Source organism: Syngnathus typhle, linkage group LG3, assembly GCF_033458585.1.
Source record: "Syngnathus typhle isolate RoL2023-S1 ecotype Sweden linkage group LG3, RoL_Styp_1.0, whole genome shotgun sequence".
In the NCBI taxonomy this organism is placed as follows: domain Eukaryota; kingdom Metazoa; phylum Chordata; class Actinopteri; order Syngnathiformes; family Syngnathidae; genus Syngnathus; species Syngnathus typhle.
In genome coordinates, this window is record NC_083740.1 from 18,827,388 (window position 1) to 18,843,635 (window position 16,248).

A 16,248-nucleotide genomic window follows, 5' to 3' on the forward strand; every position below is an offset into this window, starting at 1 on the left:
TCCGGTTGGTTCGCCATCACCATCTTGTCAGTCTGGATCTGGAAGTCCCATAGGATCTTGGCTCGCCCGTTCTCTGCCACCTTAGGGGGTGCTTCCCACTTTGAACTTGGGGCTTCCAGTCCATACTCTGCACAGATGTTCCTGTACACTATGCCAGCCACTTGGTTATGACGTTCCATGTATGCTTTCCCTGCTAGCATCTTACACCCTGCTGTTATGTGCTGGACTGTCTCAGGGGCCTCTTTGCACAGCCTACACTTTGGGTCTTGTCTGGTGTGGTAGATCTTGGCCTCTATTGCTGTGGTGTTCAGAGCCTGTTCCTGTGCAGCCATGGTGAGTGCCTCTGTGCTGTCCTTCAGTCCAGCTTTTTCCAGCCATTGGTAGGATTTCTTGATGTCAGCCACTTCACTTATCTGCCGATGGTACATCCCATGTAGGGGTTTGTCCTCCCATGATGGTGTCTCTAGCCCCTCTTCCTCTGTTTGCCATTGTCTGAGACATTCACTGAGCACGTCATCCGTTCGGGCCTTTTCCTTGATGTACTCATGGATCTTGGCTGTTTCATCCCGAACAGTGGCTCTCACACTCAGTAGTCCTCAGCCTCCTTCTTTACGGCTAGTGTACAGTCTCAGGGTGCTGGACTTAGGGTGGAACCCTCCGTGCATGGTTAGGAGCTTCCGTGTCTTGACATCTGTGGTCTGCGTCTCTTCCTTTGGCCAGCTTATTATTCCTGCAGGGTATCTGATGACTGGCAGGGCGTAGCTGTTTATTGCCCGGATCTTGTTCTTGCCATTTAGCTGACTTCTGAGGACTTGCCTTACTCGTTGTAGGTATTTGGCTGTGGCTCCTCTCCTTGTGGCTTCATCGAGGTTGCCATTTGCGAGTTGGATACCAAGGTACTTGTAGCTGTCCTCAATGTCTGTTATTGTTCCTTCTGGGAGTGAGACCCCTTCTGTATGGACTACCTTCCCTCTCTTTGTCACCATGCGACCGCACTTCTCTAGTCCGAATGACATTCCAATGTCTGTGCTGTAGATCCTGGTTGTGTGGATCAGTGAATCGATGTCTTGCTCGCTCTTGGCATACAACTTTATGTCATCCATGTATAGGAGGTGACTGATGGTGGCCCGATTTTTGAGTCGGTATCCGTAGCCAGTCTTGTTGATTATTTGGCTGAGGGGGTTCAGACCTATGCAGAACAGCAGTGGGGACAGAGCATCTCCTTGGTATATGCCACATTTGATGGAGACTTGTGCAATTGGCTTGTAATTGGCCTCAAGGGTTGTTTTCCACAGTCCCATCGAGTTTGCAATGAAGGCTCTCAGGTTCCTGTTGATGTTGTACAGTTCCAAGCATTCAGTGATCCATGAGTGTGGCATGGAGTCGTAGGCTTTCTTGTAATCAATCCAGGCAGTGCACAGGTTGGTGTGTCGAGTCTTGCAGTCTCAGGCGACTGTTCCGTCAACCAGCAGCTGGTGTTTGGCTCCTCTGGTATTGTTGCCTATGCCTTTCTGTGTTGTGCTCATGTATTGAGCCATGTGTACACTTATCTTAGCCGCTATGATGCCTGACATGATCTTCCATGTTGTAGGGAGACAGGTTATTGGCCGATAGTTGGATGGGACTGTGCCCTTTGTGGGATCCTTCAGGATCAGGATTGTGCGTCCTTCAGTTAACCATTCGGGGTGAGTTCCAACTTTTAGTAGCTGGTTCATTTGTTCTGCTCGGCGCTCATGGAGTGCAGTGAGCTTCTTAATCCAGTAGGCATGGATCATATCTGGCCCGGGTGCTGTCCAGTTCTTCATACCTGAGACTCTCTCTTGGATGTCTGCCACAGTGATGGTAACTGGGTTCTGCTCAGGGTGGTTGCTGTGGTCTTCTCTTAGAGAGACTAGCCATTGTGCCTCACTGTTGTGTGATGTGTCCTTCTCCCATATGCCCTTCCAGTATTGCTCAGTCTCCAGTATATACACTATATATATATATATATATATATATATATATATATATATATATATATATATATATATATATATATATATATATATATATATATATATATATATATATATATATATATGCAGCTTTTTGAGATCTTTTGGTCGGCTTCGTTATGTCACACAAGTTCTATTTGAATGATATCTTGATTGAACAGATCTAAAAGTAATCAGGATTGGTCCGTGAAAATGGACTGTGCTTTCTCCCCATGATTGGATTAGTCACAGTTGATAAGGGGATGCATGAACAATTGCACACAGGTTTGTCCAGAAAGCTTTGAGTGTTTTTTATTCCTTTAAAAAATGAACTCATCATTGAAAATCTACATCTTATGTTGATATGGATTATCGTCTGAAATTTACATTTTGTTCAATGGTCCTATATATTAAAGTAGGGAAAGTACACAAAAAAGTCTGAATTTTCCGAGAGTGCAAATACCGTAATTTTCAGAGTGTAAGTCGCTCCGGAGTATAAGTCGCACCAGCCATAAAATGCCCAGAAATGTGAAAAAAAAAACATATATAAGTCGCTCCGGAGTATACGTCGCATTTTGGGGGGCAATTTATTAGACAAAATCCAACACCAAGAACAGAAATGAACGAGCAACAACAGGCTAAACGATACGGTATGCTAACGTGACAAACACAAACGAGGAGTTTGACGTAACATTCAGTGATTTAAAAAAAAACTATAACATAAATAACACGTTTATAAAACCATTTGTGTCACTCCAAATCATTAAATCCATCGATCAAATTTCTCGTCCTTTATGTCATCTTGGTGACAGAGGACATGTCCAGAGGATATGGCGCTTTAAAGCGTTAATTACCTTATTTGATTTTTTGTCTCTATTTTTCATTTTTTGAATATGTTCAAGATAAAGATATCAAAGCATGTGAAGTGATCAACTAGGTATACTAAAAATAACATGTGAAGTGGTCAACTATACTTGTAAGTAAGTGATGTGTTAATGATCAAGTAAAAATGTGTGAAAAAAAACATATATAAGTCGCTCCTGAGTATAAGTCGCCCCCCCCACCCAAACTATGAAAAAAAATGTGACTTATAGTCCGAAAATTACGGTATTTTTTCATGGCACTCTAGCTTTATATAATAATGTGAGTGAAACTAAATGACATGCCATTTTCATAAAGAACAATGCATACTGTGCATACTTTAGCACCATCAGTAAATATTTGTGTCTCTGCTCCTTACTTACAGTTAAGTGGTTGGACAAAAATTTGATAATTTTCCAAGTACCTGATGGTTGCATAAGCTCACAAAACAATTAAACTAGGTGTGTCACTGTCTCGCAGCCATCGAGTATTACGTAGAACAGGGTTAGGCAAACAGGTTTTCAGCCAAACAAGTCAGGACCAAGTTAGTTAAACAACTATCAGCACACGGAGCAGGGCTCATGTTTCCACTTCACCATTTCTGTGCTGACATTTCAATATGGTGTCAAAATGAACAACGTAAAATATATCCTTGCAAAACAAGTGCCGGGAACCCACGTTGCAAGTTCATACAAATTTCTATGACTAGAGGTGTTTGGAGAACTGTTTGAAGTGAGATTCATTTGAGAAGTTCCCGAATTTTTGAAACATAACAACTTGCATTAACTCAGACTAATGGATGCCAAGGAACAATTAACTCGAAGCTAATACCTGCATGGATTCCACACTCATCTGCAATGCATAATGACACATGTAAGGCATGTTTAATAAGAATAAATGTGTTTTATGGCAAGTTTCCAACACAGAAAGTATTCTATACGCTACGAGGGTAACTGGCAGGTACAGTGATACTCTTTGTAACGTCACAGGGTTTTATCGAGTAGTGAAGTCTAGTACCTGCCAATAAGAGAATGCATCATTTGTACGAGTCACTGCGGGTGGGTGTGGGATTATTGTTTTTTGCGGTAAAAGTGAAATGCAATTTAAAAAGGAAACAAAGAGAACTTAATTTACTCGTCACAGAGAATGGGCGAGAGAAAGTAACTAATTCCACCAGTTTATCCAGCTGAGGAACAATCATGGGCGTCATCCATCAGATAACCTCCTGTTATCCACAGGCAGTTGGGACACGACAGCACAGCCCAAACAAGTATCGTTGTAGCTGTCATCAACTGTAAACTGATTTGGCATAAAGAATTTCCTTAATAAAATAGTTCAGACACAAATTCAACATACATAACTAAACTATTTCTTTTTCAGATTGTGGGTCAGTCTACATCAATTTGTTCATTGATTAGGTTGATGATTTAGCCTATTGTATTTTTTTTTCTTTGCATTTGTTAAGTAATTTGTTTGTAATGGTAAATTTACATCATGAAGGTGTAAGTATTCTGCAGCTTCTCTTCATTTGTATAAATTAAAGTGTCTTTTTTCTTTTGAAAGTTATAGAACTAATGGGAAATAAGAAAGATATATAAAATTAGCGACATATGATTGAGAGGCATTTCAATATTCATTTTTCAAGGGTGCAATTATTCTGAAATGTCGACCAATGCAATAAATATCTTCTGAGAAAATCATGAACAATGCATGTTCACTTTAAAAACAGCCATCATAAAGTATGAACGAGACTCTCATGTGAACCACAGATACACAACTTGCTAGGCGAGGCGTGGAATGTTGATTTCTTTTCTTTTTGTTTTTTTTCTTTTGGATTCAATTTACATAAAATCTTCATGTCCTTGTGATCTACCTCAGCTGTTTGCTTATTTCATTATGACAAAAACCAGAAAATTAAATTAACTAATTTTGAATATTCCGCTACACTAAGAAACTGTACTTTATTCTGTTATATTCTATAATCTTCAGCAATACATTACAGAAATGTCAACACTGTAAAAAAATACTTGAAATTTACTTTAAAGGTCACCCTTTCTTTTATGAATAAATTAGAAACATTTGCTCAATAACCCTACTTTGAATTTCTGACTGGAAAAAAACTTCACTAGATTTTTTTTCAAGTAAATTTCACACCCAGTTTTTTACAGAGTTTTAGAAACATCACATGCATGACACCTATTCATATTTAATGAAACGATTAGTTCTTTATGATCAATAGAAATTGAATGGATTTCATTTAGAATTTGAGAACCACCATTAAGAAATCATATCAGGGTTAAAATTCCATTCTACGGTTTTGGCTCACACAGGGAGTGAGACAGGTTTAATTAAATGTTTGTGGGTGTCTCACACGCCTAAACCCGCAGTCGGTGATCTGTGCCAACCAGGACAGCTGCACTACTTCTGACACACCCATCAAGTCATGAAGTCATACCACACGTTGGCGTGGAGCACTGTCTCGGTCTCAACCCACCTGACGGACCGCCCCCCCACGGCGCGCTATATAATCCATCCTCGAGCCCGGCAGTAGACCGTCTCCTCCTCGCCTGTCTTTGGCTTTGTCAAATTTCCGAGAAGAGTGCATCCCGAGCCCATAAATTAGTCAACATGTCAATCCGTGCGGGACTATCGTCATTTTCCCTCTCCTCTGCGCCCGTGTCCGGCGCCCGGCGGGCTGCCAGCCTGTACTCTGGTACCAGTGGTAGAAGTATGAAGATGTCCTACGGCACTGGGCTCGGTGCTGGCATGGACATGAGCTACTCTTTTAGCGGAATCATGGATGGCAACAACTTCGATGTCGGCGGCAGCGAGAAGGCGACCATGCAGAATCTCAACGACCGCCTGGCCACTTATCTGGACAAGGTGCGATCTCTCGAGAGCGCCAACGCTCAATTGGAGCGTCAAATCCGCGAGTGGTACGACAGGCAGACTCCAACTTTGAGAGATTACTCCAAGTACGAGGCAATCATCGTTGACCTGCGCAGAAAGGTGAGTAGCTCTGCAAGGCAAACCCACGTTGTACCGGTATATTACGTCAGATAAAATAAGATGTATAGGACCATTCAGGTTTACAGTTCTGCTTTTTTTTTTTTTTTTTTTGGGATGCCATTTTAGATAAGTGATGCTGCTCAGATGAATGCCAGGTTGATGCTGCAGATCGACAATGCGCGACTGGCAGGAGAAGACTTCAGGATCAAGTGAGTGGATTAAATAACAATAATACTACTACTAATAATAATATTAATAATAACTCAAAATGACACGAGTCACTTGCATGAGCCTCAAATGACACTCACTTTGATTCCAAATGGCTGCAAATAACTGTTGTGGTTGACACTATCAATTCTTAACAATGAGTTTAAACTTTGAAGATAGAAGAACACATAGACAAGGTTCTTTTGCCACCACTCGCGAGATACACCTTGCTATTCTTACAAAGTCAAATTGCACGTCTTGTTAATAAAAAGGGTCATTAGCTATTTCAGAAGCTGTTGGGGATCGAATTCAAGCAGGGATGCTGTTTTGTCACAAAGACGTTAAGGGTGGGAAAGCTGGTTAAACTGGTTTCAGTGGGACTTCATCTTGTCTTGTTGGTAGTAATACCAAATCAGCTGATGGCCCGACATGAGCTGAGCGTCTCTGTGTTTGATAACCAACAGGTTTGAGAACGAGCAGGCAGTGCGCATGTCAGTGGAGGCAGATATTGCCGGACTGCGCAAAGTCGTGGATGACCTCACACTGTCTCGCACTGACCTGGAGATGCAAGTGGAGGGCCTGAAGGAAGAACTCGTCTACTTGAAGAAGAACCATGCTGAGGTCACACGTCTACTCGCAGAAGCACCTATGTGTCCATCCCCGAGTCTTAGTATTTCGGGATGGGCACATTTAGCACCGTTGATAATACACACTGTATCGTAGTTTACTTTAGATTATTTTTTTTGCAGGCAGTTTGAAGTGATCCTTTTATTTTATTATGGTCATATGTTGTAGTTGCACAGAGATTATATGAGCGTGAGCTACCACAAGTCAACTATTTGCACTGCCGTCTTCCGGAGACACTTTTCCTAAACTAACAAGTCCTGAGGACTGTTTTGGGTGTCCAAAAGTTGTACGCAAAGAGGACTTGGTATAGTAAGTTGTTGTGCTAGTCTATTCAGTCACAAGGTAGTGAATCAATTTGTTTAACATGCACTGACATTTCATCTTCCTCTTGGAACTTGACAAACTCCTGAAGCAAAAATTTGCATGTTTGCTCATGGACTGAAATAGCAAATGTGATGCAAAAAGTATCTTAGTTAAAAATAATGAAGTTTTGAAGCAAACCCTCGGGCACCTGAGAGATAGTCACTGACTTTAGTGTCACCACTTCGACTAAAATGTAAAACATTAACATGGCATGATACAAGCTAGAAAAATTAATTTACATTAAGACCTGCCTTTGTAGAACTTGTCTAATTTCTTCCTCCAGGAAATAGCGGCCTTGCGAAACCAAGTGAATTCCTCCGCTGTGAATGTCGAAGTGGATGCCAGACCCCAGGAGGACATGTCCAAAACCATCGATGAGATCAGAAGACAGTATGAGGCTATCACTGAGAAGAACCGCCGTGATATGGACAGCTGGTACAAGGCCAAGGTCAGAAGAAAAACATTGAACCTTACAATGTAAAAGGCCAAAGGGTTTACAACAGCTTGAATAACTTTGCCCTCCATCCACATCTTGCAGTTTGACGAGTTGAACAAGCAAGTTGCAAGCAGCACGGAGATCCTTCAGACCTCCCGCTCTGAAATTAGCGAGCTCCAGAGAACATTGCAAGCCCTGCAGATTGAACTCCAATCTCAGCTTAGCCTGGTAATGGGAGATCATATCAAATCAAGATAGAACCTCAAAGCACTTCCAAATTTCACATTCCCTTTGTTTTATCTTGACAGAAAGCTGCTGTGGAGAGTCAGTTGGCAGAAACAGAGTCTCGCTACTCAATGCAGCTGAGCCAGCTCCAGGCGATGGTCAACAACCTGGAGAACGAGCTCGGAAAAATGAGATCGGAAATCGAAAGACAGGGATCAGAATACCAGATCTTGCTTGACATCAAGTGCAGGCTGGAGATGGAGATCGCCGAATACAGAAGATTGCTGGATGGAGAAAATGTCAAGTAAGACACAGCCACTTATTTGGCTTTTCTTCTCGTAGCGCTGTCAAACAAAACAAACAACATTCTCTCAACCCCAGAAACTAAACTGAAACATTTTCTCTTTTCCTTACTTGCAGGACCATTCAAATCGTCAAGGAAGTCAAAGGTAAGTGGATTACATCACATTTTATTTTTTCAATTTGAGTGACCTGAATATATAAATGCAAATTCATTCTTATTCCAAATCTCTCTTTAGCTCAACCTGTTATTACCCAGAGAAGGAAAGTTGTGATTGAGGAGATAATTGATGGCAAAGTGGTGTCCCGCACCGAAGATGTGGACATTGATGTCATCAAGAAGTAGAGAGACCGGATCTCAACCAACAGATCTATGTCAAGATTTAAAAACTCAACGTCATACTTATTATTATTGGATTTCTTCACGACACAAATTTGGCGCGCCATATAAACATATCAAAAAATTTATCAAAAAGTAACAGGAACAAAGTCATTAGTGCAATTCCCAGCAGGTTTGAAATTGAACAAACTTGTCAAATGCCTTTTCCGTCAAATGCCAATAAATGGTTTGTGTGACAGTAAAACTGTGTCATTTACTTTTTTTTTTTTTAGACATTTTTGGTTGAATATTACATGTTGCACAGTATCTGATCAGAACAAGGGGAGTGCAGTGCTACTCACAGCAAGAAGAAGCGTGCTGGTTGGCTAAGGTAGGATTTCAAATCCACCCTGTTTGTGTGAATCCTCTCCACATACTCCAACCTTCCAACGCAGTCCAAAGGAAGGTGCAGCAGATGAACTCAACTCAAAAGCGTAGCTGTCAATGTGGGAACGACTGGTTGTCTATCTCCATATGACAACCTTGTGATTAGCTCAATCCAGAAATGTGTTGCTCAACCCAGAATGACAGATATTGATCATACAATTTGTTTCTTCCTTGCATAATATAAGAAGAGCAGAATAATTTACAATGTACAGGAAGTATAGTGGTATTTAAAACAACTAAAGGCACTTCACAACAAAATAAAGAAATTAAATATAAATTCCTAAAATTAATGCTATTCAAGAGTATTCAGTGCAAGGAAACAAATTTGGATTTTTTTTAAAACATGCTATAAAAGACCTCAAACATGGAAGCACGATGACTGAGAAAAGAAACAATCTCTTAATTGTTCACAATTCTGCTTTTGCTTTTTTACTCTTTTCCTCATTTATACGGAAAAAATACTACATTGGAACATTTTAATCAGTACATAGTACAATTTTTTTGTTTGTAATTCTTACTGAATCGCAGTGTTTCCATCTGCCCACTAGATGTCAATGTACTCCAAAGTAAACCAAAAGTAATTGCAGTTGAAACTATCCTCCCTGGAATGTTTCAGATTAAATTGAAATTGAGACGATTACCTTCCAACAGTATCTCGTCTACGGTTGAAACAATGTACAGTACAATGACTTAGCTTCTGAATCTTTGCGCAGAGCATGCTATGTTCATTTTTCGTTGAATAAAGAGTTGTAATATTTTATTTCTGCACCTGTACCCCCAAACAACCCTGACAGATTAAATTTGCTATTGGCTATGGCCAACTTTAATATACAAATGTGAATTATTACCCGGGTGGCCGCTTCTAAATATAGTTTGACTGTGTTTGCATACTCATAAAACAAATTTGCTCTTCATAAATACGTTTAAAAAATCTCAGCGGCATACCTACATTGTAAGAAAACATTTATTTATTTATTTATTTATTTGCTATATCAAATAGTAAGCAGTTGCCGTGCACTTCATTCCATGTGGGAGATAAGAACGGGGAGATTTTATAGTGCCATCGTGTGGCAACTTGCGTTACACCGCCTTGTGGTGTGTGAAAAAATAATGTGGGACACGCACGTTTCAGTCATATTCTTTTCTTTCCCCGAATTTAACTTATTGTCAAAAGACCTGGCATAGGGTACAGCGCAGCCGTTACCGTTGTGAGGATAAGCATTTCAGACAATGGATAGATGGTATCACCTGCCCCAAAATGAAATTGTTTTATTAATTAAATTGATTTATTTGTATTTTTAATTAATTAAAAATACGTCTTCATGTACTAACATACAATTGAAACCAATCTGTTTTGTGAGTAAAATATGGCGTTCATGTAATATAGCCCGTATTGGTCAGTGTAGATGATATACCATAATTCTATCTCCTACTTAAAATCTGATGGCTTGCAGCAAAATTCTGCTCCGTTGGACTGATGTTCCTTTGTCACGACCTATGTGATGACAAAATAATGCACCACAGGAAGTTGACGTCATCGCAGCACAGTCACCTCCTTGGTGACGTCAACTTAAGTGACCGGGTGGCATAGCGACATCAGCAGAAGAACTTTGAGAGTTTAATAGCTACTTCAGGGATGTCCTCCCCCCCAAAACAACAAAAGTTGACATTGTTGAGAATGAGCTGTCCTTGGTGCTGAAACGTGTTCAGATGGGGAGGGGGAGAAGTTCACGAGCGTCTGAAGGAGTTGAATGTGAGAGGGGGACTGCACTTAACCGATACGCGTGGGAGTTAAGTTGTCACGTCAAAAGACTGCACCTATGGTGGTAAAGACCCCAGTTCCACACGAGTAAGCGCGCCCCCGCAAAAGGAGAGACAGACAGAAAAGGAGAGAGAGGAAGAAAGAGAGATTGAGCGCGAGAGAGGGCGCGAGAGAGACAGAGAGAGACTCCGCCTATACCACACTCTCATATTGATGCTCCAGATGAGAAAAGACAGCGGGGAAGAACCAAACGAGACCAAGCGTCTCCTCCTTGGCTTAACTCTACCATCGGCCTTATCCGCAGAAATGAGCTCTTGGTGAAGTGGAGGTGCTTCCGGCCGGACTGGGGCCACCGACAAAGAGCACAACCGAGGGTGCTCGCAACGATGAGCGGCTTGCACTATTCCCTCGGGCGGAGGGCATCGCCGCCATATCCGCGCAGCGTTTCTTGAGGTGTGGCTGAGAAAACGTCCGTAAGATCCGGTCAGCCGAAACGACACGACGAGGAAGAGGTGGAGGAGGAGGTGGTGGCGGTGGTGGTGGAGTGCTGGTGGAAAAGATGTCCGCCTCGGTGGGGCCACAGAGCGGCCCTCGCCCACCTACCGTGCCGCCATCCATGCCGGACCTTCCGGATTTGAGCCATCTCACCGAGGAGGAGCGGAAAATCATCATGGCAGTGATGGCTCGGCAAAAGGAGGAAGAGGACAAAGAACAAGCCATGTTAAAGTAAGAGCATCCATTTCATTGCAAAGGATGGCCACATCCACTCTAGTTTACCAGTTACCAGTTAATGTTTGTGAATAACACCCCCCCCCCACCCTTTCAAACCAGCCTCAGTGTACACACACACACACACACTCACACACACAGTCACGCATATATATACATATGCACATATATATATATATATATGTGCATATGTATATATATATGTGCATATGTATATATATATGTGTATATATATGTATATATATATATACACACACACACACATATATTGTGTGTGCGCGTGTGACTATTACATAGTCGGTGTGTGCTGCATGCGCTAAATATTAAGTGCATCTGTGTTGAGGCATTGTAGCAACAGCTCAGGCCAGTCACGTGCTTACATATACTATAATGTGATAGCATCACTGCCTGGATCAATACCTTAAAAAAACCACAATGTCAGTGTCAATTTGACATGATCTGAAATGGGGTCAACTACTATTTCATTTCTATGGTGGCATTATGTAGAGAGAAGAATAGGGTGTGACAGCAGCGGTGGTGCTGATGAATCATAGCATTTTTTTTTTTTTATATCAATGGGGACTGCACCCCATGCTTCATGTTACATTTCCAGATTTGCCTCCAATGAGCACTTGTTATGTAGATTTCTAGTTGTAAGATGTGGAAGTTATTGGTTTTACAATCATGGTAATAACGATGACATAATTCATTCCATGTGAACACTACCAAAAAAAAAAAAAACATACACACACAAAAAAAGGTTTTACAAACCCGCCAGAGAAGCTGTGTGCATGACCATTAGTGCTGCTCGCAGCGCAGAGGAGATGGGGTGTGGTTGGGGATATTAGCAGGCCTAAGTTGCCTGGACACGGCACAGATCAGAGATGAGATGTGAGAGCTTTGGAAATGCTGCCGGCATTGATGAAATGGACATTTGTCATCAACCTGTCACCTGAAGAAGGATTGTCAGGTGGCCTGTAGTTCAGATTGATACTAGGCTATAAACTATAAAGCAGAGAAGGAGTATGATGGGAAATTATATGGATCACAGAAGATACTATAATTCACCATGTCGCGGACTATCTGTTCAAGTGTTTGATGTTAAAATGATTTTTCATCAGGCTCGTCGTCTTACTTCCCTGCTCGACAAACATTTACTGCACTGTATTTAATAGCAGAACTCGCTAACACTAGTCTCCATCTGTACAGGCGTAACACCTGAAGGACCTAATCAAGAGTGATGCCATTGCAGGCGTACATCATCCCGGCACTCTGGGTTGCTTCAATTCTAATGGCTGTTTTCATTTCCTGGCTGCAGCCTTAAGGGCAGAAAGCTGCTTTAAGCCCCTTGAGAGGAAGTTATGCATTTAATGTTCCATGAAGCAAAGCTCAGGTTCAGTCAGTAATGGCTTCGTCATCAGGGAAATCATTGATGAGATCAGCCATAGAAAGATTTATGATTTACCCCAAAATAAGTCTGTTATTTGCAGTTGTAGCAGTCAGAAAAAAAAATCTAACTTAAAAATTGAATGACACGCAATGTGAGTCACGTTGCAGATGCTCAACTTAAGGAAAATGCTTGTGCATATGTGGTGTGTCTCTTCTCATTATCACAAAACACTTGGCAGTGTACATTGCATTATTTTATAAATGTTGCCTTTTAGCTCATTTAGGCATATTTTAGTTGTACAGCTTTTCCAGCAAAGTGTTTAATGGGGCTTTAGCTGGAATGTGGGAATTTCTGGGAAAGAACCACTTGATCATTCTTTCCCAGACATGCTCTTTTACCAACATATTATTGAGCCAAGGCAACATAATTTACATTTGAATGAACTCACAGCACCAAACAAAAACGAAAGAAAAAGTAAACAATTATGATCTCCATAATTATAGGCATTGATAGACAAATAAATATTTCAAATTTGTAAAACACTATTTAAATAAAATTACCGTACTTTTCGGACTATAAGTCACGTTTTTTTTCATAGTTTAGGTAGGGGGGCGACTTATACTCAGGAGCGACTTATATATATGTTTTTTTTCACAAATTTTTACTTGATCATTAACACATCACTTACTTACAATCAGACAAAGTAATTAACGCTTTAAAGCGCCATATCCTCTGGACATGTCCTCTGTCACCAGGATGACATAAAGGATGAGAAATTTGATCGATGGATTTAATGATTTGGAGTGACACAAATGGTTTGATAATATTGTTGTTTATGTGATAGTTATTTAAAATATAGTTTATATATCGTTGTATGGGCCTGTGGAGTAATTTGAACTGCGGCGCGGCACACGGCATTGTTGACAAAGGACGATCGATGGATTCAATGAATTGGAGTGACAGATGGTTTTATAAACGTGTTATTTATGTAATGTTTTTTTTAAATAACTGAATGTTACGTCAGGCCCGTTCTCAGCTCCTTGTCTGTGTTTGTCACTTTAGCATACCGTATCGTTTAGCCTGTTGTTGCGCGTTCATGTCTGTTCTTGGTGTTGGATTTTGTCGAATAAATTGCCCCCCAAAATGCGACTTATACTCCGGAGCGACTTACATATGTTTTTTTTTCACATTTTTGAGCATTTTATGGCTGGTGCGACTTATACTCCGGAGCGACTTATAGTCCAAAAATTACGGTAAGTGGAAATGGTTAATTTCCCATAGCATACTTGATGTTACGTATTTCACGCTCATGTTCATGGCTTTAAATGTGGAAGATGTGTTCTGTCCACAAAACGTTGTGGCAGAGATTGCCAACAGAAAATACTGTACTTAACGTTGATCACTCTTAAGATACAGTACGGCGAGAATGGAAAATAAATTTCAGAATATGGTAACACACTAAGAACCAATGAATAAGAAACAATATCATGCTTTGGTGTATATGATTATGGTGTAAGACGTTTGAGAGGTTTTTTTTTATCAATACATGCCAAATACATGGTGTCTTTTAATTCATATTGCAAATATATTATTTTTTGTATTTGATAACTAAAACAATAGCATGCTAGTATACTTATAAAAATGGGCTTAGACCACAGTTTGTTCCGTGATGCTTTACAAACTTTAGTTTGTTTTTGAAAACATCACTTCTCATTCAATCATGTGGTGTGCTATAGCCTATCCCAGCTTCCCCCGACCGCTTTCTTCTGGCTACACAAATACACACATAGACAAGCGTATAGCATCAAGTAGAATTATCTTTGTAGCACCAAACTTCATAGTTGTACTCAATATCTTTAAAAGTAGATGTACTGTATTACAAACTTGAGCAAAATCCATCAAGTAGTTCCTGAGAAATAGGCCACCAGAAGTGGGCATTCTGTCTCAGAGATGGAACACTGTCTAGACTGAGGAATGACGGAAGTGGGTCTGCCAAAGATGGGGGCTTCCTTTTTTTTCTTTTTCCTTTTCACCAGACTTTCAATTGGCAGTAATAAGGGTTCACCAAAAAGGCAATTTTCACAACAAAATTCTTGGAACACTTTACCTCACATTCAAAATTCTAGCTGCATTGTACTCAGGTTAAAGTGGCTTTTCCAACCATACTTTGCATTTTGACAGAATTCCATTTTGAGGAAATATCACGTTGCTAATCAAAATATCATTGGACCATATGTCATATATGATTCCATTAAAAACAATAAACTTAACATTAGTTATGCACGTCACGTGTTCACAGATCTCATCAAAATTTTGGTCATATTCCAAATTGTATACTTTTTGCAACAATTGTAGTTTATAGTACTTTAATTCCTGCTTGCCACTATTTTCCTTCACAGTTAAAAGCATCCATAGACATCAGACTTTTAAAACTTTGCTCTTAACATTCGGTGTAAGTTTGTAAGAATATCTTCAATCACTTTGTCATGATTTGTCTAAGTTGAATGACTCCAATGTTGTTGGTGACTCATGCGTGATGTTTTGCTCAATACTGGTAATTTGAGCTTTGAGTTTTCTAAAGCAAGCTCTCCTCTGAACAAGTTGCTCATCAATGATTTATGGTGACAAACAGGAAAAAAAAAGATAACATAGAGTCGTAGACAAGATTGTTGCAGCTGCACACACAGCTGATACAAAAATGACCAACCCATTTCAATGTTTAAAAGATTACAGTGTGATTATTGTTATAGATCTATTATTATTACATTTTTAGCATAATCTTTGGCAAGTAAATTTAAGGTGTTTTGTTGATAAAATAGGCAGCACGTAATCAGCGCAATTGCCTCACAGTAAAAAGGTTCTGATTTTAAATTTGGTCCGAGACCTGTCTGTAGCATTTGCATGCAAGATTTCAACCATATTAAACATTGTCGTTTATTCTTTGTCGTTTGTCGTTTAAAAACAACAACAACGCTGTGATTGGCTGACAACCAGATTTCAACAAGTCAGCTGGGATAGGCAACAGCTCACCCACACCGTAATGATGCTAGGCGCGATAGAAAATAATTTTGTTTATTTTCATTTATTACATATACCGTAATTTTCGGATTATAAATCGCGTTTTTTTTCATAGTTTGGGTGGGGGGGCGACTTATACTCAGGAGCGACTTATATACATATATATGTTTTTTTTTCACTTTTTTGGGCATTTTATGGGTGGTACGACTTATACTCCGGTGCGACTTATAGTCCGAAAATTACGGTACTCCCTATACACATGATCCCCTGCCATGCTGTTTGCAGTATAATTTGTAGCTCCCTTCCCTCCAGTCAGTAATGTCCCATCAGCATTACCTGAGACTTGAACAGCTGGTGGTGATAAATGTATACTGGTACTAGACTTTATCTGTATTGACTTAAACTCCTCATATGGCAAGTTATTTTAGGGATAGAAGGTTGCTGTGGTATGGCCTTGAAACCTGTGCATCCGGAATTTTCCCAATAGTTCTCAGGCATACCTTTTTTTGCCCATATATAATATTATACTCAGTACTTGAGATATTTCCCATTAGATTAACTAAAACCATACTGACATTCTAA

The 16,248-nt window shown here is 40.3% G+C and overlaps 2 protein-coding genes across 6 annotated transcripts in view; both read left to right on the forward strand.

The window, feature by feature from the left end:
- Positions 1-8,585, forward strand: part of LOC133152077 (keratin, type I cytoskeletal 19-like) — an 11,168-nt gene extending 2,583 nt beyond the window's left edge. For all 3 annotated transcript variants that reach the window (XM_061275613.1, XM_061275611.1, XM_061275612.1), the window contains 8 exons: positions 5,243-5,843; positions 5,970-6,052; positions 6,515-6,671; positions 7,324-7,488; positions 7,579-7,704; positions 7,785-8,005; positions 8,122-8,150; positions 8,241-8,585. In XM_061275613.1, coding sequence (XP_061131597.1) covers positions 5,243-5,843; positions 5,970-6,052; positions 6,515-6,671; positions 7,324-7,488; positions 7,579-7,704; positions 7,785-8,005; positions 8,122-8,150; positions 8,241-8,347 — 1,489 coding nt within the window. In that variant the 3' untranslated portion in view covers positions 8,348-8,585. The remainder of the gene's footprint in view (positions 1-5,242; positions 5,844-5,969; positions 6,053-6,514; positions 6,672-7,323; positions 7,489-7,578; positions 7,705-7,784; positions 8,006-8,121; positions 8,151-8,240) is intronic.
- A 2,120-nt stretch (positions 8,586-10,705) lies between these two features.
- Positions 10,706-16,248, forward strand: part of rims1b (regulating synaptic membrane exocytosis 1b) — a 64,940-nt gene continuing 59,397 nt past the window's right edge. Inside the window, exon 1 of one of the 3 annotated variants that reach the window (XM_061275610.1) lies at positions 10,706-11,255. In XM_061275610.1, coding sequence (XP_061131594.1) covers positions 11,089-11,255 — 167 coding nt within the window. In that variant the 5' untranslated portion in view covers positions 10,706-11,088. The remainder of the gene's footprint in view (positions 11,256-16,248) is intronic. The other 2 variants (XM_061275606.1, XM_061275607.1) reach the window with 2 other exon arrangements.